This window comes from Oncorhynchus nerka, linkage group LG3, assembly GCF_034236695.1.
Source record: "Oncorhynchus nerka isolate Pitt River linkage group LG3, Oner_Uvic_2.0, whole genome shotgun sequence".
Classification (NCBI taxonomy): domain Eukaryota; kingdom Metazoa; phylum Chordata; class Actinopteri; order Salmoniformes; family Salmonidae; genus Oncorhynchus; species Oncorhynchus nerka.
Genome location: NC_088398.1, coordinates 46,810,812 through 46,833,071, shown reverse-complemented (window position 1 = coordinate 46,833,071; position 22,260 = coordinate 46,810,812). Strand labels below are relative to the sequence as shown.

Here is a 22,260-nt window from a genome sequence, read left to right as displayed (position 1 = left end):
ATGTCAATAGCCCACTATTCCAAGTGTTGTGTCAAGATATTGGCAGAAGACATGGGGTGATTAATACAACAATGATACAGTTGATGTTTCCTCAGGCCATGGTTCCAGATGTGGACCACATTACCCAACCAATCTCAACTCATCTGGGTTTGTTTACCAATAACATTTACATTGAAAACAACAGGACTGAACTTCAGGAAGACAGCAGTTAGGATTAAGTGATATATTGGAAATCCACATATTTGAGAGTGGAGAGTGGCAACACACTCTCTAGCTATAATTGAATGTGTATTAGATGTTCACGTCTTCTTGTGTATTCTTCTTTGATCAACTATGCATGTGGTATGTTTATTCCATCCTCAGTGTACTCTAACCTTAATGAGGTTACAGGCAATATCCTGTTAGTTCCCTGGAGATTGAGCACCACTCTATATAGCAGCACTCCTGGCACTGCTTCCTTATAACAGATGCAATAAATATTTAAGCACACTACCAATAAAGATAAGGGATTGGATTTATTGTGTATTCCTTTGACTCAAATATATAATTAACAAATAAAATGCATTTCAAATAGATTATAGATTGCAAATTCCCACACAGTGAAAGCAATGTGAATACTATTTGAAAATGTAATGTAAACATAGGTGATTCATTTATAGACTTATTATAATTTGAGAAGGAAATAAAGGCCAAATAGAATTTGGCTCTTGTGTACACCAGCCATACACTCGAAAAAATGCTGGGTTAAAAACCAGAGTCAGATCAGAAAACTGGAGGCGTGGCTTAGTAGGGGCGTGGATTTTATATAGCTATTTTTGGCCACCCACGAGAGTATATGTTGTAAATGAGAACTTGTTCTCAACTAGCCTACCTGGTTAAATAAAGGTTAAATAAAATTAAAATACTAAAAAAATGTAATTCTGGTTAATCTGTTCTGTTGTATTGTATATCTTCAGGTTGAGTAGTGACACTTGTAGCTTAATAAATTAAGTCTGTGCTCTGACCTCTTTCTCCCCTCTCTCTCCAGATGAAATCTCGCGTCTTGTGACGGCCGGCCGCCCAACAACCTGCCCGCTTGACCCTATTCCCTCCTCTCTTCTCCAGACCATTTCCGGAGACCTTCTCCCTTACCTCACCTCGCTCATCAACTCATCCCTGACCGCTGGCTACGTCCCTTCTGTCTTCAAGAGAGCGAGAGTTGCACCCCTTCTGAAAAAACCTACACTCGATCCCTCCGATGTCAACAACTACAGACCAGTATCCCTTCTTTCTTTTCTCTCCAAAACTCTTGAACGTGCCGTCCTTGGCCAGCTCTCCCGCTATCTCTCTCAGAATGACCTTCTTGATCCAAATCAGTCAGGTTTCAAGACTAGTCATTCAACTGAGACTGCTCTTCTCTGTATCACGGAGGCGCTCCGCACTGCTAAAGCTAACTCTCTCTCCTCTGCTCTCATCCTTCTAGACCTATCGGCTGCCTTCGATACTGTGAACCATCAGATCCTCCTCTCCACCCTCTCCGAGTTGGGCATCTCCGGCGCGGCCCACGCTTGGATTGCGTCCTACCTGACAGGTCGCTCCTACCAGGTGGCGTGGCGAGAATCTGTCTCCTCACCACGCGCTCTCACCACTGGCGTCCCCCAGGGCTCTGTTCTAGGCCCTCTCCTATTCTCGCTATACACCAAGTCACTTGGCTCTGTCATAACCTCACATGGTCTCTCCTATCATTGCTATGCAGACGACACACAATTAATCTTCTCCTTTCCCCCTTCTGATGACCAGGTGGCGAATCGCATCTCTGCATGTCTGGCAGACATATCAGTGTGGATGACGGATCACCACCTCAAGCTGAACCTCGGCAAGACGGAGCTGCTCTTCCTCCCGGGGAAGGACTGCCCATTCCATGATCTCGCCATCACGGTTGACAACTCCATTGTGTCCTCCTCCCAGAGCGCTAAGAACCTTGGCGTGATCCTGGACAACACCCTGTCGTTCTCAACTAACATCAAGGCGGTGGCCCGTTCTTGTAGGTTCATGCTCTACAACATCCGCAGAGTACGACCCTGCCTCACACAGGAAGCAGCGCAGGTCCTAATCCAGGCACTTGTCATCTCCCGTCTGGATTACTGCAACTCGCTGTTGGCTGGGCTCCCTACCTGTGCCATTAAACCCCTACAACTCATCCAGAACGCCGCAGCCCGTCTGGTGTTCAACCTTCCCAAGTTCTCTCACGTCACCCCGCTCCTCCGCTCTCTCCACTGGCTTCCAGTTGAAGCTCGCATCCGCTACAAGACCATGGTGCTTGCCTACGGAGCTGTGAGGGGAACGGCACCTCAGTACCTCCAGGCTCTGATCAGGCCCTACACCCAAACAAGGGCACTGCGTTCATCCACCTCTGGCCTGCTCGCCTCCCTACCACTGAGGAAGTACAGTTCCCGCGCAGCCCAGTCAAAACTGTTCGCTGCTCTGGCCTCCCAATGGTGGAACAAACTCCCTCACGACGCCAGGACAGCGGAGTCAATCACCACCTTCCGGAGACACCTGAAACCCCACCTCTTTCAGGAATACCTAGGATAGGATAAAGTAATCCTTCTCACCCCCCTTAAAAGATTTAGATGCACTATTGTAAAGTGGCTGTTCCACTGGATGTCTTAAGGTGAACGCACCAATTTGTAAGTCGCTCTGGATAAGAGCGTCTGCTAAATGACTTAAATGTAAATGTAAATGTAAGTTGTTCAAGTGCTGATGCATATCCCAATGTTGGGATAGTTAAATACTGTTATTAATTTCATATTCAAAGAATATTAAAGGAATGTCTATATTATAAGTTTACCAAATATAACATGATGAACAGGAATGACATTTACTCTCATGAAAGCCATGCCTCTTGAAAATAACCTACGGATTACATTAAAAACACATCTGCTGAGTCAACCCAGCATGGAAGTGAATAGTCCCTGTATCCAAGAAAGCGAAGGTAACCTGCCTAATTGACTACCGCCCCGTAGCACTCACGTTGGTAGTCATGAAGTGATTTGAAAGGCCGGTCATGGCTCACATCAACCACATCATCCCAGAAATCCTAGACCCACTCCAATTCACATACCGCCCCAACAGATCCACAGATTGTGCAATCTCAATTGCACTCCACACTGCCCTTTCCCACCTGGACAAAAGGAAAACCTATGTGAGAATGCTGTTCAATGACTACATCTCAGCGTTCAACACCATAGTGCCCACAAAGCTCATCACTAAACTAAGGACTCTGGGACTAAACACCTCCCTCTGCAGATGGATCCTGGATGTCCTGACAGGCCACCCCCAGATGATAAGGGTAGGCAACAACACATCTGCCACTCTGATCCTCAGGAGTGCATGACTCTAACACCATCATTAAGTTTGCTGACGACACAACAGTAGGCCTGATCACCGACAGTGATGAGACAGCCTATAGGGAGGATGTCAGAGACCTGGCAGTGTGGTGCAAGGACAACAACCTCTCCCTCAACGTGAGCAAGACAAAGGAGCTGATCGTGGACTACAGGAAAAGGAGGGCAGAACTCGCCCCCATTCACATATATGTGGCTGTAGTGGAGCGAGTCGAGAGTTTCTAGTTTCTTGGGGTCCACATCACCAGCAAACTATCATGATCCAAACACACCAAGACAGTCGTGAAGATGGCACGACAACACCTTTCCCCCTCAGGAGACTGAAAAGATTAGGCATGGGTCCCCAGATCCTCAGAACTTTCGACAGCTGTACCATCGAGAGCATCTTGACCGGTTGCATCACCGGCTGGTATGGTAACTGTTCGGCATCCAACCGTAAGGTGCTAAAGAGGGTAGTGCGTATGGCCCTATACATGACTGGGGCAAAGCTTCCTGCCATCCTGAACCTATATACTGGGAGGTGTCAGAGGAAGGCCCAAAAAATTGTTAAAGACTCCAGTCACCCAAGTCATAGACTGTTCTCTCTGTTACCGCTTGGCAAGCGGTACCGAGCGCCCAGTCTAGGTCCAAAAGGCTCCTTAACAGCTTCTACCTCCAAGCCATAAGACTGCTGAACTATTAATCAAATGGCCACCCGGACTATTTACATTGACCCCCCCCCCCTTTGTTTAACACTGCTACTACTCTCTGTTTATTATCTATGCATAGCCACTATACCTACTTGTACAAATTACCTCAACTAACCTGTACCCCTGCACATTGACTCGGTACCGGTACCCCCTGTATATAGCCTTTTTATTGTTATTTTATTGTGTTAGTTTTAATTATTTTATTTTATTTAGTAAATATTGTCTCAACTCTATTTCTTGAACTGCACTGTCAGTTAAGGGCTTGTAAGTAAGCCTTTGACAGTAAGGTCTACAACTGTTGTATTCTGTGCATGTGACTCATAAAATTGGATTTGATTTGAAAAGTGTCAGTGCTCAACCTTAACAGGTGATGACAAGAAAACAGAACAGATTAATCGGAATGACATTTGCCCTCACAGGTGGCCAAAAATAACTATCTAAAAACCACACCCCTACTAAGTCACGCCTCCAGTCTTCTGGTCTGACCCGGTGGATCATAGCATCAACAACCCAACCTTTCTCTTTTAAAGAAAACAATGGGTTGTTTGTTACCCAACTGGCTGGGTCAAAATAACCCAACATGTGTTCTGTCCAATATTTACCCACATTGGGATGTTTTTAACCCAGCATTTTTTATAGTGTATAATAACAGAGAACACTGTAACAGGAAATTAGCTTAGAAAGGAAAACATACCTTTTCAATGTAATATATTCCTAAGGGAAAGAAAAGGCCTACGGAGATTTGCAAATTCCCAACTTGGATTTGTTTAAAGATCGAAATCTAAATACAAAGTGTTTATGAAAATGGTAGATCTGCTTCTAATAATTCCTGTTCCAGAGGCTGTGGGGATGGTTGGCCCCCTTTCCTGTTTGTTTTTGGGGTAATTAGGATCAGATTATTTTTTCAAATCATTAAAGTTACCTCTTTTTTCCTGTGCAAGTCATACTTTTAGTGCAAGACTTTACTCAGGTTTTCCACTGAGGGCAATTTACAGTCAACAGAAGTTGGCACTTTGAGTAATTGCTGCTTGGAAATAGCCAACTGAAACAACAAACAGAAATGTTACACTGAAGTAGAATATAAAATAAGTCACATCTGGTAAAATAATGGTCAGGCTGGCTCTCAAAGGTAAAATAGCAGCTCTTGTTGATTTCTGTTTACAGGTAACTGTGAGTTTAGGATGTACTGCATTATAATCATACAGTTGATGATTCTGTGGGCTCCTCTGGTGGAGGGATGTCTGAAGGACCGACGTCTGCCACAGTCACCGACTCAGTTGCAGAGATGGACTGGCTGAGCTCCCGCAGATAACTCTTTGTGATGTCCAGACACGAGCGCTTCAGGAGCTGGCGAACCTTCTTGCCCACCAACATGTAGAGGAGAGGGTTGACACAGCTGTTGAAAAAGGCTAAGCTAGTAGCAAGAGGAAAACCTGTCTTCAGAACAGTATGTAGAAACATTGAAGAGTGCATGGAAAGCTCCATTAAACTAAAAGTATGGAACGGTGCCCAGCAAAAAAAGAAGGCCAGAATGACAGCGGAAACTGTTTTAGAGAAGCTGGATAGGCGCACAGAGTCTTCAGACTGGTGGACTTTGATTGCCAGGAGAATTCCAGTCACGCAGATGGCACTGAAGGGCAGTAAGAAGCCCACTGCTGTACGAACTGCCACCAACGTGATATGTCTCACAGCAGCTGTATGTCCATCCTGGACATTGAAGTTGTTGAAGCACACCACCCTGCCATATATGTGCATAGTGTCACGGAATATCAGAGTAGGGTGGCTCAGTAGAGCAGACACCCCCCACACACAGCCACACACGATCCAGGCTCGCCGTATAGTGCGACACCTCTGAGACCAGCTAAGGTGGACCAATGAGACATACCTGTCTAGACTGAGAATCATGAGGAAGAGCACACTGGCGTACATGTTCATCACAGACACAAACGAGTTGAGTTTACACATGACCAGCCCAAAGGACCAGTGGAAGTCTCGAAGGACGTAGTCGATGGAGAAGGGCAAAAAGAGCACAAACACAAAATCTGCGATAGCCATGTTCAGCAACCATATACTGTTCACTGTCCGTTTGCTTTTAAACGCCGTGACCCATATGACTATTCCATTTCCAGTGACACCGAGCACGAAGGAAATACTATATATGATAACTGATAGGATGTGCATAGCCTCCTTCTGAGAGTATCCACCTTTTTCTTTTTCCAAGTCTCCATACTCCAGATAATCATAGGTGTAATTGTCATAGTCTTCCGAGGATTCTTCCATTACTGCAGCGCTACTACCTTTGTAAGCAGAGGTCCTGTAAGAAAGAAAAAGAAATAAGATGCACTCCTTCAACATGTGTTATTGGTTTTGTCCGTTAAAATGTAAGTTGCATTAAGTTGCTCTTGTACTTCTGTAGTCGCCCTGTAATTACTCACGTTGATAACATGTTAACACAATGTTTTTAATTATCGAGGTACAATACAACATGCAGATGTGCAAAAGAGATACTGTTGTCATTAGTAGCCCATTATGTTTTTACATCGTGGCTTCTCACCTGGTACTGCAAATGTCCCTGCACTTGTTTTTTTACCCAAAATGTGCTTTTGTTAGTGTCCTGGTCACAGTTCCTCCAGTTGTTTGAAAAGTGAGATTTAATTACAGCTGGGTCCTTATCCTGGAAGAGTGTCATCATTAGTGAGCCGACATAAAAAAGAGGTGGAGTGCCTACACCCTTCTCACACACAAACGCGCGCGCGCGCACACACACACACACACGCACGGTGTTAAATGGATAAATCATGACTAGATCCTGCTTATCTGTTTCTTCCGGGCCTCAAAGTAAACTTACGTGACCCTTAAACACAATATTTTCTTCAGTACAAACGGACCTCCAACCCACAAAATTGCAGACAACACAGTCTCTTCAGTCTAACTTTGGCCTTAAAGGTCTATGGTCAGATAAACTGAAGGCAACAGTAGTAAAACTCAAAAGCTAAAACACGATGACAACAGAATTTAACTGTAGGCATAATTAAAATGTGTTTTGTTTTAAAATAATTTGCCACATGATACAATACTTGAGTTATGAAACTACTATTAACATATACGTTCGTGATGTATGTTCTATATACATATAACTATTTAATAAGTAGTGTTAAGGTCAGTCTGAATGATCAGAAAAAAATGCATCTGATATTTTGCGATTGCTATCCATTTTCTTATGCGTTATCCAACACCCATGAAAGCATTCTAGTCGACATACCTCCCAGTCGCTTCTCTATGTCCCGCCAACCGTCTCGGAGTCGAAATCACCCAAACGAAAACTTTCAGAGTTAAAGCAGCATAAAAGAGTTAGGCTACCTCTATGGTAACCCTCACTATTTTACAAATGTCTCACTGAGTGATACGTTTTAATGAAATTCCAAACTCCATCCCTATGTTATTACTGGGGTTGGAGTATCGCTTATGTTCGAGTATCCTCGTTAGAGTCTGTGCGTAAACCCGTTACACCTTAATAAATACTGGAGAGTTGGGTCGGTGTCCAAGTGGGCGCGTCCACTGACGCATCACTTGCACTGTACAGGAATGAGGAAAACTTGGGGTCCTGGCATGGGGAGGAAAGGAATGCCTTGTTTAAGAGAATAATCGCTAAATTACTTATATTAAACATACCATTACTTATAGAATAGGTCAGGACAGATTTCTGACTGCCTGACCACTGGCAATTTAATCTCAGAAGTTCCAAGCGCCAGTAAGCCTATAGTAAGCATGATTTACTGCAGTGTATGGTATTTACAAAGAACATCTGAAAAATATACAGAGCAAGTGTAAATCAGTAACACAAAATGTCATGTTTAGAGTAACCCTGGTCTTCACGAATCCATTATATTGCATTAATCTATTGTTTTTACAATCTCTGCGCATATATGATTATCATCTTGTGCAGATATTAGATTTGATGTCAAGTATAAGTTAGGAAATGTAAATCCTCAGCATACCAAAAAAAAACTGCAAATTAAATCCCTCAAAGAAGTAATTCATGTGAAAAACTGCTTACTTTTACCACTCTTTGCCTCTTAAAATAACAAAACAGGCTCTGCCAAGCGACCCTAGCTGACCATCCCACCCATTTAACCCAGATGGGGGAGCTGTCAGATCCCGCAGGACCGATAGGGGGACAGTGTGTATGTGTGTAAAATACTGAGAGTGTGTCTGTTTGTGTGTGTGTGCGTACGCTTGCGCAACAATCATAGATTTGATCAAGAGGCCTGCCAGTCGCTGCCAGGCACACATGAGTAGGCCTGACAAACAATCCTCCTGGAGATTACTAAATGCTAAGGAGGGTCTTACTGGAAGGATGGACAGCAATAGCCTACGGCAGCAAAATGCAGAGATGGTGCCCTCTAAAATGCCTACATTTAAGGGTATTTGTAAAAAGAGGGTAGGGCCTACCTTCATACACTAGTTGTAAGAGCAACTATAAGGATAAAGTAAAGCAATGAATGTGACCGTGTGTAATACCCTATGGAATTACACACGGTTGGATACATTATTTGAACTGGACATACTGGGCACTACCTTAAAATCATGATTGAAGTGCAGCTCTCTGTGTGGATTTTATTGACTGCTTAAAAGAGTGTGATGGCCATGAAATCTGGAGGTGCCATGTGTTATGCAAAGGATACGCAAAGCTTTATCAAATATTTAAAACACAGCAACACAGCCTTAGTGAAGCAGACATACTCTCCCACTAACTCCGATAGTAACTAGGATCTGTCTTGGGCAATTTTGTGTGATCTTTATGTGATATAGATCCTATCTGTATCACACAGAATTGCCCAAGACAGATCCTACTGCTGTAAAAAGTGGGATGGCACTTTCTCATCTGAAGTAATTTGTCTGATTGGTATGATCCAAAATTAATCTTTGCTCAGTTCAACCTATTTTATTCTATTTGTCTGAAATCAAATAAAGAATTTGAAAGATCAATGTGATTTTTAAAATTGAATGAAACGCCTCATCTGCATTCGCATTGCATATGGTGGGTGCAATTTAGCGATGGCAGCCTATCATTAGAGTTGGAGGCGTGGTCTATGGGGTGGGGGCGTGGCTTTACGTTAGTTATTTTTGGTCACCCGTGAAAGTGAATGTCATTCCAGAAAATGTGTTCAGTTTTTTTTCTTGATTATAAATTCAGTTTATATTTGTGTATTGTAATACTAAAGATCATGGAAAGGTTACTATTGATGAGGTGGTCACCATTTGGTTACAGTATTGTAACAAGTTAATGTGGAAGTCTTATGTAATGAAAGTGTTTGGAATCAATATTTCATGTTATGGAACCAACATAATATCTTGATTAACAGGAAATGTATTTAATTACTTGTAACCTAATTTAAGAAATGTGGATGGGTAATTCTGAAGTGTAAAAGTAACTACGGTATAACTGGTTGTATACAGTATATTGTATGTATGTTATTTATTAGGTTTAACCAAAGTAAGTTGACATAGGTTGCAACTTGAAATATAGGTTAGTTAATAATCAAATATAACAGTTGAACAGGCATTGAATCACATATCTAGTTTCAACTAATGTCATTTAAAAAAATTGAGAATGCCTAACTCATTTACTTGCAACCAGTTGATGTAGTTATTTTTAGGTTGATCCAAAGAGTAATTTATTATAGTGTACCCCATTTAGGTTAGTCTATAGCAGGGTTTCCAAAACTAGGCCCGAAGGACCCCAATGGATGGACATTTTGTTTTTTGCCCGATCACTACACAGCTGATTCAAATAATCAACTAATCATCAAGCTTTGATAATTTGAACCAGCTGTGTAATGTTAGGGCAAAAAACAAAGCGGGCACCCCTTGGAGTCCGGAGGACCGAGTTTGAGAAATGCTGGTCTATAGACTTCGGTCAAGCAGGTAGCCTATTGGGCCAGTTACCAAAAGGTCGCTGGTTTGAATTGCCGAGCCGACTAGATGAAAAATCTGTTGATGTGCCCTTGAGCAAGGCATTTAACCCCAATTGCTCCTGTAAGTTGCTCTGGAGAGCATCTGCTAAATGACGAAAATATTAATGTCAACAACACTCCCACTCATTTTGCTGCGTTCTAATAGACTAACATTTTTTAAGGGAAAGCCAAGATGATTAACAAAACAATTAAATAATTCTCATCAAAATAGCTCTCCAACTGTTATGATGCTTACCAATTTGAGTTTAGACAGAGATAAACACTGTGGTGCAGAATACAGTAAAATACTAATCAGCCTTCTAAATACATAGACCACCACATCACAAAACTTCTCACCATTTACTTTGGACCATGTAAAATATAGAGTGTGAATCAGAATAGGTATGACCTCATACACTATAGACAGAGTACATAATTGCAGCACGGATGTGATGCAGTTTAAAACAGATGACCCGGGCTCTCTATCACCTGCATGTGGGCTACTTTAAGGCTCATGCACGAGCCTGTGCGATGTGCGCGCGGGCAAAGGGTGGACTTGTGTTGAATTGTGGCAGACTCGGCACTTGCGCGGATGCAGAATCAGGAGGAGTCTGCTCGTTGAATTCGAGTGGCTGGCCACCGCCTTCCATTCGCCCCCTCCCCCTCCGCCCGTTGCTGCAGGAGTCCTCTCTCCCACTGACTGGATACATGAAGAATTACCCGTAAACGACATCTTCCCTGCAATAATGGGCCGCCAGCTAATTACTGCGTTGACGTGTTGATATAAAGATATTTCAGATATCAAATATGAATCATGCATTTGATATTTCTGGCAAATTTGCTCGTGAGCATTCTTGCGTCCTGGCTCCATCCATCCATAGCGGCAATTGGTATGTACTGCATATTCTTAGCCCAATCCTGTCCCTTCATAACGGTATCAGTTACATTTAATAACTCGCATGCTTCTTTGTGTCATTATCTGATATTTATGATAGATATGTTGGTTTTTCTCGCTATGCCGTTTCTATTTTGGGACGGATCTGTCTGTGTCCGGAGGACAATTTAATATGCCGAGCCCTTTTAAGTGACGGTGAGAGAGGGGGCAGACGAAAGCACCTCAGCGTCTTTTGTTCAGGTTTATGAACATGAAATATAGCTAAGTTAACCCGAGACAAATGTTTAAGATGAACTCGTTTTAGCTGTACAATTGTGTCTAATTATTAGTACCTCAAAGATCAAAACACCTTTATAAACTGCTGTTGCAGTTTACCTTAATGTTGACCTTAACAAGGCACTCCTTTATTATATTAAGCGCTAATTTAATTATGAATTGAACTGTTCTATTTTCATTAGTATAATAATATTCAGCATAACAACATGAAGAAGCCTACCCAGTCTGTCATATTCAATTTATATTTAAAATATAGGTTTTTGTAGTGCAATTTAACACTATTTTGAGTTTATGTACATTTGTATTTAATTGTTTATGGGATTCCCCATATAATTATTTTTAGGTAGACCTTGAAAAAGGAATGTCATAGTTTACTGCCATACTGTAATGGTACTAATACACAACATTATACACTTAACTCTCTCAATTGTGTCCTGGAGGAATGGGGAAGTCATAATCACTTCCTGCAGTAGCAGCAATTGTTTACATGATTAGATTATGATTGACAGGCTTCCTTATGTTGGGGCTATGCAGAGTATAGACTGACTGTCATGCTCATATGGTATCTCCTCTTCTGCAGTTTCTCAAGGAGGAGAGAATGAGGTGGTGGAGAGGGACGCAGTGTCATTATTGTCGGAGCGAGAGGCAACTGCAGCAGCGGCCACAGGCAACACAAGTCACCGTGCGGCTGAGCATGTGATCACCTACCCCTCTCGGCTCATCTACTACCTGAACGAGGACTCAGAGAGCACCTACCATGACCTGGACACCCGGGCTAGGAGCCAGGTGACAGAGGGTCATGACCAGGTACGACTTCTGGTCACAACTTGGGATTGTTATCCTATTGGGGAAAGGGGGATACCTAGTCAGTTGTGGAACTGGATGCGTCTTCCACATTTAACCCCTCTGAATCAGAGAGGGCTGCCATAATCAACATCCCATGTCTTCAGCACCCGGGGAACAGTGGGTTAACTGCCGTGCTCAGGGGCAGAACAACCTATTTTTACCTTGTCAGCTCAGGGATTTTAAACCAGCAACCTTTCGGTTAGTGGCTCAACGCTCTAACCGCTAGGCTACCTGCCGCCCCTGAACCTATTGGAGTGCAGTGGTGGTTAATGCTTGCCAATGGCAGTGCACTTGTCCATGTTGGCACACTGGATAAAGTAAACGGATGAATGGGTATAGTTTGATTTAAATGATAGAAGGAATCATCAATGAGAGCATTGTCTCGCTCTATCCTCCCCTCCTCTCCCATGTTATGAGGGTGATGCCCTATTTTACTTGATATGCAGGGGAGTTACTTAACTTGGCTCGGCAGTGAAGTTGGCATGGCATTCCTTACAGTCATTACAGTTACAATTTCTCAATTAAATAACCATAGAAATAAGATTCTAATTATATAACTATTAATAATAATAATACATTTAATTTTTATAGTGGTATAACTAGTCTTACCATTACCCTTACCAATGGCATCCATTCTCCCAATAAACCTACAATTAGAAAATAAATCAACCTGATAAACACTAAAAACAAGGACCTGTGATGTGCTTAACGTTCTCTCTCCCACAGGCGGTCCACCTTGCTCAAGCCAGTTTCCAGTTAGAGGCCTTTGGCTCCAGATTTGTACTGGACCTAACGTTAAACAAGTAAGTGTTTTTGTCTACTTCATACCTTGCTTCTCTTACTCAATACGGTTTGGTTAGAAGGCGGATCTTTTAGCTTTTGAAATAGGCATGGGTATTAGCTAACAGTGATGGATATAGGCATTTGGGTGTTGCCCAGCTGTTGTTATTTCATGGTTTACAGCAGAGAGGTCATTTTATATAAACATAAGGAGTCATTTTCTGAAGAGTCTTCCATTTTGATCCAGATCCAGTGTGTGGAACACATCCAACTACAATTTCTGTTATCAAGGTCATGGTCACAACAGTAGCCACGTTCTGCAGGGCCGCCGTGCTAGACTCATTGATACGGAGAGCACCATGTTGGGCTGGATGGGTCATCTTTAAATCAAAGTGACAGGTCCCAATGATTCCAAGGGAGTTGTAAGTGATTTTCCTCACTAGTAATGAGGTGTACTATCGGTCAGGTTAATGCAGGGCCTCATGAGTCTTTGCTATGGTGATTGAACAGGACCTCTTGACAGAGACTGCCTGTGTGTCTCATCAATGGTAGACCTCATGTTGTGTCCACCATCAGTCTTCTCAGAGCTGTCACATGAAGAACATTAGCTCCTATGACCATGAACATACATTATGTTGTGGGCTGATTATAATATCCTAGAGCTAAATGAGCACTCATATAAGAGCCTGGGAAATGCATTGTCTTTGAATATAGGTATGGGGAAGCATGGAGACTCTTGGCAGCCATTGACCTTTGAAGGTAGTGTGGTTTGGTGACCATGTGTAGGAAGGTAGGGGGTGGGGGAAGTGGTCATGGTGACCAATGCTGTCAGAGGAGGTGGGATGATACACACACACACACACACACACACACACACACACACACACACACACACACACACACACACACACACACAATAAACTACAGCAGGAAGCATGTCGAGACATGAGGGGTCGGTGCCCTGTCCCTGACCTGATAACTTCTCCTGGCCTCACAACACAAACTAGTTTTCCTGTTACTCTCAGTCCCAACAGTCAGGCTTTGAACAATAGCATTTAATCAAGAGAAAATGTGTTTTTGATCAGACAATAATTACACAATAAGTAACCTTGCGGAAGTGAAGAGAAGCTGTTCTTTGTGACCAGATCCTATGTTGTTTTCATTGATTGTGAGTATTATGTGAGTGTGACTTTTTGGTGCAGGTCTTTTTAGTCTGTGTCTATGGGTAGGATGAATTCTGCTCACTGTTGTAGCTGTGAGAATGCTGATCTAAATATAGATAGGTCTGCAACCTGCCAATGGGTGCAACTTGTACTGCTCGCTGTTCATCTTACTTCTGCACCTGGAGAACATATTTTCAGCATAATAGAGTTGACTATTCTTAAAGGGATACTTCAGGATTTTTCTACTTCCCCAGAGTCAGATGAACTTGTGGATACCATTTTATGTATCTCTGTCCAGTATGAAGGAAGTTAAAGGTAGTTTTGCAAGCCAATGCTAACTACCATTAGCACAATGACTGGAAGTCTATGGGTATCTGCTAGCCACTAGCGCAATGATTGGAAGTCTATGGGTATCTGCTAGCCGTTAGCACAATAATTGGAAGTCTAAGGGTATCTGCTAGCAGCAGATACCCTTAGACTAGCACTAACACTATTTAGCAATTGCGCTAGCGCTAGTTAGCAACTTCCTTCAAACTGCACGCAGAGTAGCCTAGTGGTTAGAGCGTTGTACTTGTAACCGGAAGGTTGCAAGTTCAAACCCCCGAGCTGACAAGGTGCAAATCTGTCGTTCTGCCCCTGAACAGGCAGTTAACCCACTGTTCCTAGGCCGTCATTGTAAATAAGAATTTGTTCTTAACTGACTTGCCTGGTTAAATAAAGGTTAAAAAAAAATTATATATATATATATATATATATATATATATATATATAAAAATGGTATTGATAAGTTAATCTGACTCTGAGGCAGTAGATAAAGGATCTTATTGCCCAAATCCCAAGGTATACCTTTAACAGTGAACTGTGTTTTATTGTCATTTCAATGTCAAAACCTATATAGTTTTCATGGAAAACCTATATGCAGATGGTTTAATGTAGGTTTAGATTGGGTATCTACTAGTCTCATAATATCTCTGTGTTTTAATTAGCATTGATCTGGGGCTGATTCAGTCATGCAGTGGTCTGGGCTGCAGTACAGTATGTCTTGTCCTCCCTTTCCCTGAGCATCACTATTCAATTAGGAGCAGACTGATTATTTCCATGTGCCAGGGCAAAAGCAATGACAGCATCATGTGTCAATGGGGGATTTGGGCTGGAGCTGGTCTTTCGCCAGGCCCCAGAACCTCCTGCAGTTTCTGGTCTTTCCCCTCTCCTCTACCACTGCATTGTGTAACTCAGTCTCCTGTGGACTCAAATACCTCAGGGTAGGACTCCTTGGCCCCAAACACATAAACACTCTCATACACACTGGCTGCACATTACACATTGCGACATGTACTTCTCCGGCCTCCCTTCTCTACACACACACATACACACACTTCGGTACACTCACGTTCCACTGCTCCAGCCCTCCGCACTCTGCAATGCCGCACTCTCCCCTCTCTCCTCTCCACGCTCTTTCTCTCTCTCTCTCTCTTCCCCACTCACTCACACACACACACACACACACACACACACACACACACACACACACACACACTCTGTCTCTGTCTCACACATACATGCATGCACGCACACATACACACATTTTCTCTCACGTACACAGACATTCACACACACACTCACAGTGCTGTGGCACACTCTCCTCTCCCTGCCTCATACGTCAAGCTAAAAATAGCCCCTCACTCAGGAATCTCTCACAGACACTGCACTGGTGCTTTGACTCTCTCTCTCTCTCTCTCTTTCTCTTTCTCTCTCTCTCTCTTTCTCTTTCTTTCTCTCTCTCTCTCTCTCTCTCTCTCTCTCTCTCTCTCTCTCTCTCTCTCTCTCTCTCTCTCTACACCCAACTGTGCACAGCACTTCCAGCCCACTCGCTGAGCAACGCTCCAAAATGTCACACACGTAAAGCACATTTCCAAAGACACTTCTTTTGTATTTTTTTTCTACTTTTCTGCAGCAAAGGTGCTGTATGTCCAGGGGTGGGAGGGTATTTTGAATGAGATCTACAAGGTTGCCCCGAAAAGCGCCATTGTGGCAGAAATGTCAGTCTCTTGAAGTCAGTCGTCAGCTAACAGATTGAGTGTGTGTAACGGTGTGGTGTGACATGGCTCGCTGAGTCAGACGGTGGGAACAGCCTGGAGGACAGTGGTGCTCAAGGTGAAGCAAAAGCCTCACACAATCATTTATCATGTCTTGCTTCATTGACACCATTTTGAAAAGGGATATGATATTCTTAGTTACTTGTATCAATGCCATACCTGTCATGGCTGTTTTTCTATGTTCTTTGCCTGTCATGGTTGCTTTTCTATGTTCTTTGTCTGTTATGGTTGCTTTTCTATGTTATTTGCCTGTCATGGCTGTTTTTCTATGTTCTTTGCCTGTCATGGCTGTTTTTTTATGTTCTTTGCCTGTCATGGTTGCTTTTCTATGTTATTTGCCTGTCATGGCTGTTTTTCTATGTTCTTTGCCTGTCATGGCTGTTTTTCTATGTTCTTTGCCTGTCATGGCTGTTTTTCTATGTTCTTTGCCTGTCATGGCTGTTTTTCTATGTTCTTTGCCTGTCATGGCTGTTTTTCTATGTTCTTTGCCTGTCATGGCTGCTTTTCTATGTTCTTTGCCTGTCATGGCTGTTTTTCTATGTTATTTGCCTGTCATGGCTGTTTTTCTATGTTCTTTGCCTGTCATGGCTGTTTTTCTATGTTCTTTACCTGTTATGGCTGTTTTTCTATGTTCTTTGCCTGTCATGGCTGTTTTTCTATGTTCTTTGCCTGTCATGGCTGTTTTTCTATGTTCTTTACCTGTCATGGCTGTTTTTCTATGTTCTTTGCCTGTCATGGCTGTTTTTCTATGTTCTTTACCTGTCATGGCTGTTTTTCTATGTTCTTTGCCTGTCATGGCTGCTTTTCTATGTTCTTTGCCTGTCATGGCTGTTTTTCTATGTTCTTTGCCTATCATGGCTGTTTTTCTATGTTCTTTGCCTGTCATGGCTGCTTTTCTATGTTCTTTGCCTGTCATGGCTGTTTTTCTATGTTCTTTGCCTGTCATGGCTGTTTTTCTATGTTCTTTACCTGTCATGGCTGTTTTTCTATGTTCTTTGCCTGTCATGGCTGCTTTTCTATGTTCTTTGCCTGTCATGGCTGTTTTTCTATGTTCTTTGCCTATCATGGCTGTTTTTCTATGTTATTTGCCTGTCATGGCTGCTTTTCTATGTTCTTTGCCTGTCATGGCTGCTTTTCTATGTTATTTGCCTGTCATGGCTGTTTTTCTATGTTCTTTGCCTGTCATGGCTGCTTTTCTATGTTCTTTGCCTGTCATGACTGCTTTTCTATGTTCTTTGCCTGTCATGGCTGTTTTTCTATGTTCTTTGCCTGTCATGGCTGCTTTTCTATGTGCTTTGCCTGTTATGGATGTTCTTTCTAATCAATGTACTTACTCATTTTAGATTTTTATTTTATTTTTTAAAATAATGATACAATTTTGAATTATGAGTTCTTTTAGATGTTCTCTTGCTCTAGATGTTGTTCAAAGGTTAGAATAGATTTGACATTGGTTTGAACTACAAAAGAGCATTTTTCCTGGTTTGTTCACTAAATGCCAGCTTTGTGATGGATTCTGTATCCCTTTTTGGAAGCAGTCTGTCACAACTGTGTGTTGACTGTCTTTCATAATCTTGCAGAGTATGCAGCTTGGTGTATTTATGCTGTATTATACTGTATCTATCTTATACATATTCTTGTACTGTCTCAACCACCTGGCAGCCTAACAAAAAGAATGTTTCCCTCCCTCCCTCTCCTCATTCGAACTGAAGCATCTTACCTACTCTTTTTATAGCTGCACAGTATTCAGCATTTAAGCTACCTTTTTAACTGTGAGATGGTGTGGGTGTATTTTAAGTTCATGTGGGTGTACTTGACGTTGGGCTTTTGAAGAGGATTACCTAAGGTTTGTGGTGATTGTTGAATGTAGCTGTTTAACAGGATGCACTCCTCTAAACCGCCATGTAAGTCACAGTACCAGGGCCAGACCACAGCCAGACGGTTAGGGCAGCAGGTCATCACAACCGACACACAACATGTCACTAACCCACGCCCTTCTCCTTTTACTTCCTAGTGACTTGTTGTCGTCGGATTATGTGGAGATCCACTATGAGGAGGGTAAACCTGTTCTATCAAAGGTAACATCTCCAGCCAGAACACCCACTCTGTTTGGGTACCTGTTTTTCGTTTTCTCTTTTTTCAGAGGAGCCTAATTGGTTCCCTGTGGAAGGTACAGGGCCTGCAGCTGTTACAGGGTGTATTGTTTTGTTGAACTGTGGCTAGTTAGGGGCAATCAAAGAACAAGTGGAGAGTTAAAGCAAAATGCAGCAAAATGCTTAAAGACATCCAAACTATTCACCCTACTATGTTGACAGGACCACTGGGGTTCACAGACAAGAAAATAAATCAAATGGCCTTGAATGGTACAGAGGTACTTTGACACATCTACTTTGATGTTATTTATCCACTTGGTCTTTGATGTATCCTAACATTGCTGTTATTGATTACCATTAGCTAACCTCGTCAAGTCAATGGTGTTCCATCATCAGTATAACTACACTTGATCTTATCCACCCTGATGCTGTTTGCACCTGTTTTAGTGATGTAAGAGAAAGACCGAGGGAAGGAGGGAGGGATAGACTGCTAGCAAGAGAGAGGTAAAAGAGGCTAGAGATGTGATAGTTGGCTGCTATGTGCCCATGTTAGTTTCTGTACCGCTGCTGCTGGTGTTGCTGAATCAGGTTGAGGCAGAGGGGCTGGGCACAGTGGAGCTAGCTGACTCAGCACAGCTCCACTCCGCTCCCCTGCAGCCTCCTGTCTCCCCTGCCTGCCTGCCTGCCTGGCTGCCTGGAACCCAGGTCACGTGACAGGGGAGCTAGAGACGCTGGTGCTCTGCAGTAGCTATGCAGTGTGGGATGGTAGGAGTGAAAGAGAGAGTGTCCTCTGCTCACCCTGGGCCTAGTTGATAACTGAGTCACAGATGAGGGAGAGGGAAAGTGATGTGGACCATTGAGGTCTGAAGAAGAACAGCCATTAGTTTGAGGCCCACCACCACAACCCACACTGCAGAAAGATATTATTTATAAATGTGAGCTGAATGCGTAAACCAGGCTGCAGATGACATATTGCACACCTTTATAGTCTCTCCAACTGAATAAACAGTCAAATGTCGACAAAGTTGCAATAATCCAGCAAATACACCCTGGGCTGAGTAGAAAGTAGGCTACTCCATCTGAGTTACGTTGCATTGCTATATATTGACTCATATGGTACAGCTGTGAATGTGATAAGTACGCCGTGTATGTATTTGTTTGCTGAATATTTTGTAGGAAGCTCCACTCCAAACCCATGGAGTAATGTTGGTATGTACACTCAGTGGCCAGTTTATTAGGTACACCACCCCGTTCACGAAAATGGTTCGCTCCTACTGGCAGTGAGTCACGTGGCCGTGGCTTGCTATATAAAGTGGGCAGACAGGCATAAAGGCATTCAGTTACTGTTCGATTGAATGTTAGAATGGGCAAAACAAGTGACCTAAGCGACTGAGCATGGCGATGATTGTCGGTAGCAGGCACGCCAGTTCCAGTATGTCAGAAACGGCCGGCCTCCTTGGCTTTTCACGGATGACAGTGAAAATAACGGAAAATAACGGCGCAGTACAACAGTGGTGTGCAGAACGGCATCTCAGAACGCACAACTCGCTGGTCCTTGTCACAGATGGGCTATTGCAGCAGACGACCACACCGGGTTCCACTCCTATCAGCTAAAAACAAGAAGAAGTGGCTCCAGTGGGCACATGATCACCAACACTGGACAACTGAGGAGTGGTTCCTGTTGCTTCATGCTGATGGCAGAGTCAGGAATTGGCATAAGCAGCATAAGTTCATGGCCCCGTCCTTCCTAGTGTCAAAAGTACAGGCTGGTGGCAGTGGGGTAATGGTGTAGGGAATGTTTTCCTGGCACACGTTAGGTCCCTTGATACCAATTGAGTAATGTTTCCATGCCCCAAACAATTCAGGCTGTTCTGGAGGTTTTTCTGGAGGCAACCCGGTGCTAGATGTGTGTACCTAATAAACTGGCCACTGAGTGTACAGTATATGTCTCAGATTTGCCCTCTGCTCTACAGTAGGTATATGTGATGTTGTATAAGTATTGTATAAATGTTGTTTCTGTGTATCCTCAGGGTGGTGAGCACTGTTACTACCATGGCCAGGTGAGGGGGGAAGATGACTCTAATGTGGCCTTGTCTACCTGCAATGGGCTGCAGTAAGTGAACACCAGCAGTTTTACATAAAAGTCCGTGCACGGAATACTTGTTGATATCGGTGCTTTCTACAGCTGCTATTGACTTAGTATTGACTGTCTTCTCTCTTCATGTTTCCTCTCTCTTTACCTGACAGCGGAATGTTTGATGATGGACTCTATGTGTATCTAATTGAGCCTTTGCAACAGACTCACTCAATTGTAAGTTCTTCCTCATATTTAGGCTTTTCAAAATCTTTGCTACACAAGTACTATTTGTTCTACCTCTACTTGTGCTACTGCTAGGATCTCTTCTGCCACTTTTACTGTTACTAAAGCCTTTCTTTTCCTGTAAAGCACATTAGGTTATCTCGTAAAAATGGTATGTTTGCCATTGACAAGGGTGTTCTTGTTTTTGAAGGAAGTCCATGGTTTACAATAGTGAAGGACACAATGATAACAAAGTGCTGCACGTGTGGAAATGGTTATTCCTCACTAATCTGTATTGAGCTTTTCCAAAAGTTATATAAGCATAGAATGTACAGTGCCTTCAGGAAGTATTCATACCCCTTGACTTATTCCACATTTTGTTGTGTTACAGCCTGAATTCAAAATGGATTCAATAAAAAACAAGTATCACCCATCTACCCCATTATGACAAAGTGAAAACATGTTTTTAGAAATTCTTGCAAAAAAAACAAACAATGAAATACAGAAATATCTCATTTACATAAGTATTCACACCCCTGAGTCAAGACATGTTAGAATCCCCGTTGGCGGTGATTACAGCTGAGTCTTTCTGGGTAAGTCTAGAAGTTCTTTGCACACATGGATTGTACATTTGCCCATTATTCTTTTCAAAATACTTAAAGTTCTCTCAAGTTGGTTGTTGACAATTGTTTTATCATTTAAAAAATATACTTTTACATTTTTTAAATAATTGTTTTTTATTATTAGCCCATCCACCATCCCCTCTCTTCGGTGCTTACAGGTTCGCATACATAAACATACATTTTACACATACATTTTACACATACATTTTACATATACATTTGACATATATTTTACATATACGGTACTTTTATATACAGCAATCATATAACAATAATACGTTACCGACATAAGCTCTTTAATCCCTCCCTTCAGCCACTCTCAGCCCATCCCACCTATCACCATAGACCTCAGCTCTTTAATCCCTCCCCTCAGCCACTCTCAGCCCATCCCACCTATCACCAAGGACCTCAGCTCTTTAATCCCTCCCCTCAGCCACTCTCAGCCCATCCCACCTATCACCATAGACCTCAGCTCTTTAATCGCTCCGCTCAGCCACTCTCAGCCCATCCCACCTATCACCATAGACCTCAGCTCTTTAATCCCTCCCCTCAGCCACTCTCAGCCCATCCCACCTATCACCATAGATCACCCTCGTTTGGTTTCCATGTGCCATATATTTTTCAATTGTGCTGCAATATTGTTGACCATACATGTTGAACCTTTCTAATTTCATAGTATCCACAGATTGTGAGCTAAAGATGAAAACCTTTCCAACAAGTATTATTATATTATTTATTGACTGACTATGGCTTTCCAAATCGCCCAACACTGCTATTTGTAAGGTTCATTTTAAGTGAATGTTGTGATTTTTTAAGTGAATGTTGTGAGTAGATACAAGCTACATAGGGGCAATACCAGAATACATTATCTAGTGATTATGTCTCTTCGCAGCAAAATCTACAGAGCTGAGATTTTTGTATGCCTGATATTGTTGACCATTGCTAGACAGCCATTTTCATGTCTTGACAAAAGATTTTCAAGTCGATTTAAGTAAAAACTGTAACTAGGCCTCAAAGGAACATTCAATGTTGTCTTGGTAGGCAACTCCAGTGTATATTTGGCCTTGTGTTTTAGGTAAATGCCCTGCTAAAAGGTGAATTTGTCTCCCAGTGTCTGTTGGAAAGCAGACTGAACCAGGTTTTCCTCTAGGATTTTGCCT

The 22,260-nt window shown here is 42.7% G+C and overlaps 2 protein-coding genes across 8 annotated transcripts in view; one reads left to right on the top strand and one right to left on the bottom strand.

Moving 5' to 3' along the window:
- Positions 1-2,599: 2,599 nt before the first annotated feature.
- On the bottom strand, positions 2,600-7,587 carry cmklr2 (chemerin chemokine-like receptor 2). Its single transcript, XM_029643993.2, has 3 exons — positions 7,338-7,587; positions 6,630-6,749; positions 2,600-6,389 (listed from the first exon to the last, which is right to left on the bottom strand). Exon 3 carries the CDS (start codon positions 6,353-6,355, stop codon positions 5,273-5,275), a length of 1,083 nt encoding a protein of 360 aa, XP_029499853.1. The 5' UTR covers positions 6,356-6,389; positions 6,630-6,749; positions 7,338-7,587; the 3' UTR covers positions 2,600-5,272.
- A 3,027-nt stretch (positions 7,588-10,614) lies between these two features.
- LOC115109434 (disintegrin and metalloproteinase domain-containing protein 23) overlaps positions 10,615-22,260 on the top strand; it is a 39,063-nt gene continuing 27,417 nt past the window's right edge. For 4 of the 7 annotated variants that reach the window (XR_010461690.1, XM_065012800.1, XM_029634324.2 and 1 more), the window contains exons 1-6: positions 10,616-10,922; positions 11,784-12,010; positions 12,776-12,852; positions 18,100-18,163; positions 20,209-20,291; positions 20,426-20,489. Coding sequence is in view for 4 of the 7 variants with exons in the window: in XM_065012800.1 (XP_064868872.1) it covers positions 10,847-10,922; positions 11,784-12,010; positions 12,776-12,852; positions 18,100-18,163; positions 20,209-20,291; positions 20,426-20,489 (591 nt within the window). In the remaining 3 variants the exon portion in view is untranslated. Of the gene's footprint in view, positions 10,923-11,783; positions 12,011-12,775; positions 12,853-18,099; positions 18,164-20,208; positions 20,292-20,425; positions 20,490-22,260 lie in introns of all 7 variants that reach the window. The other 3 variants (XR_010461692.1, XR_010461691.1, XM_065012801.1) reach the window with 2 other exon arrangements.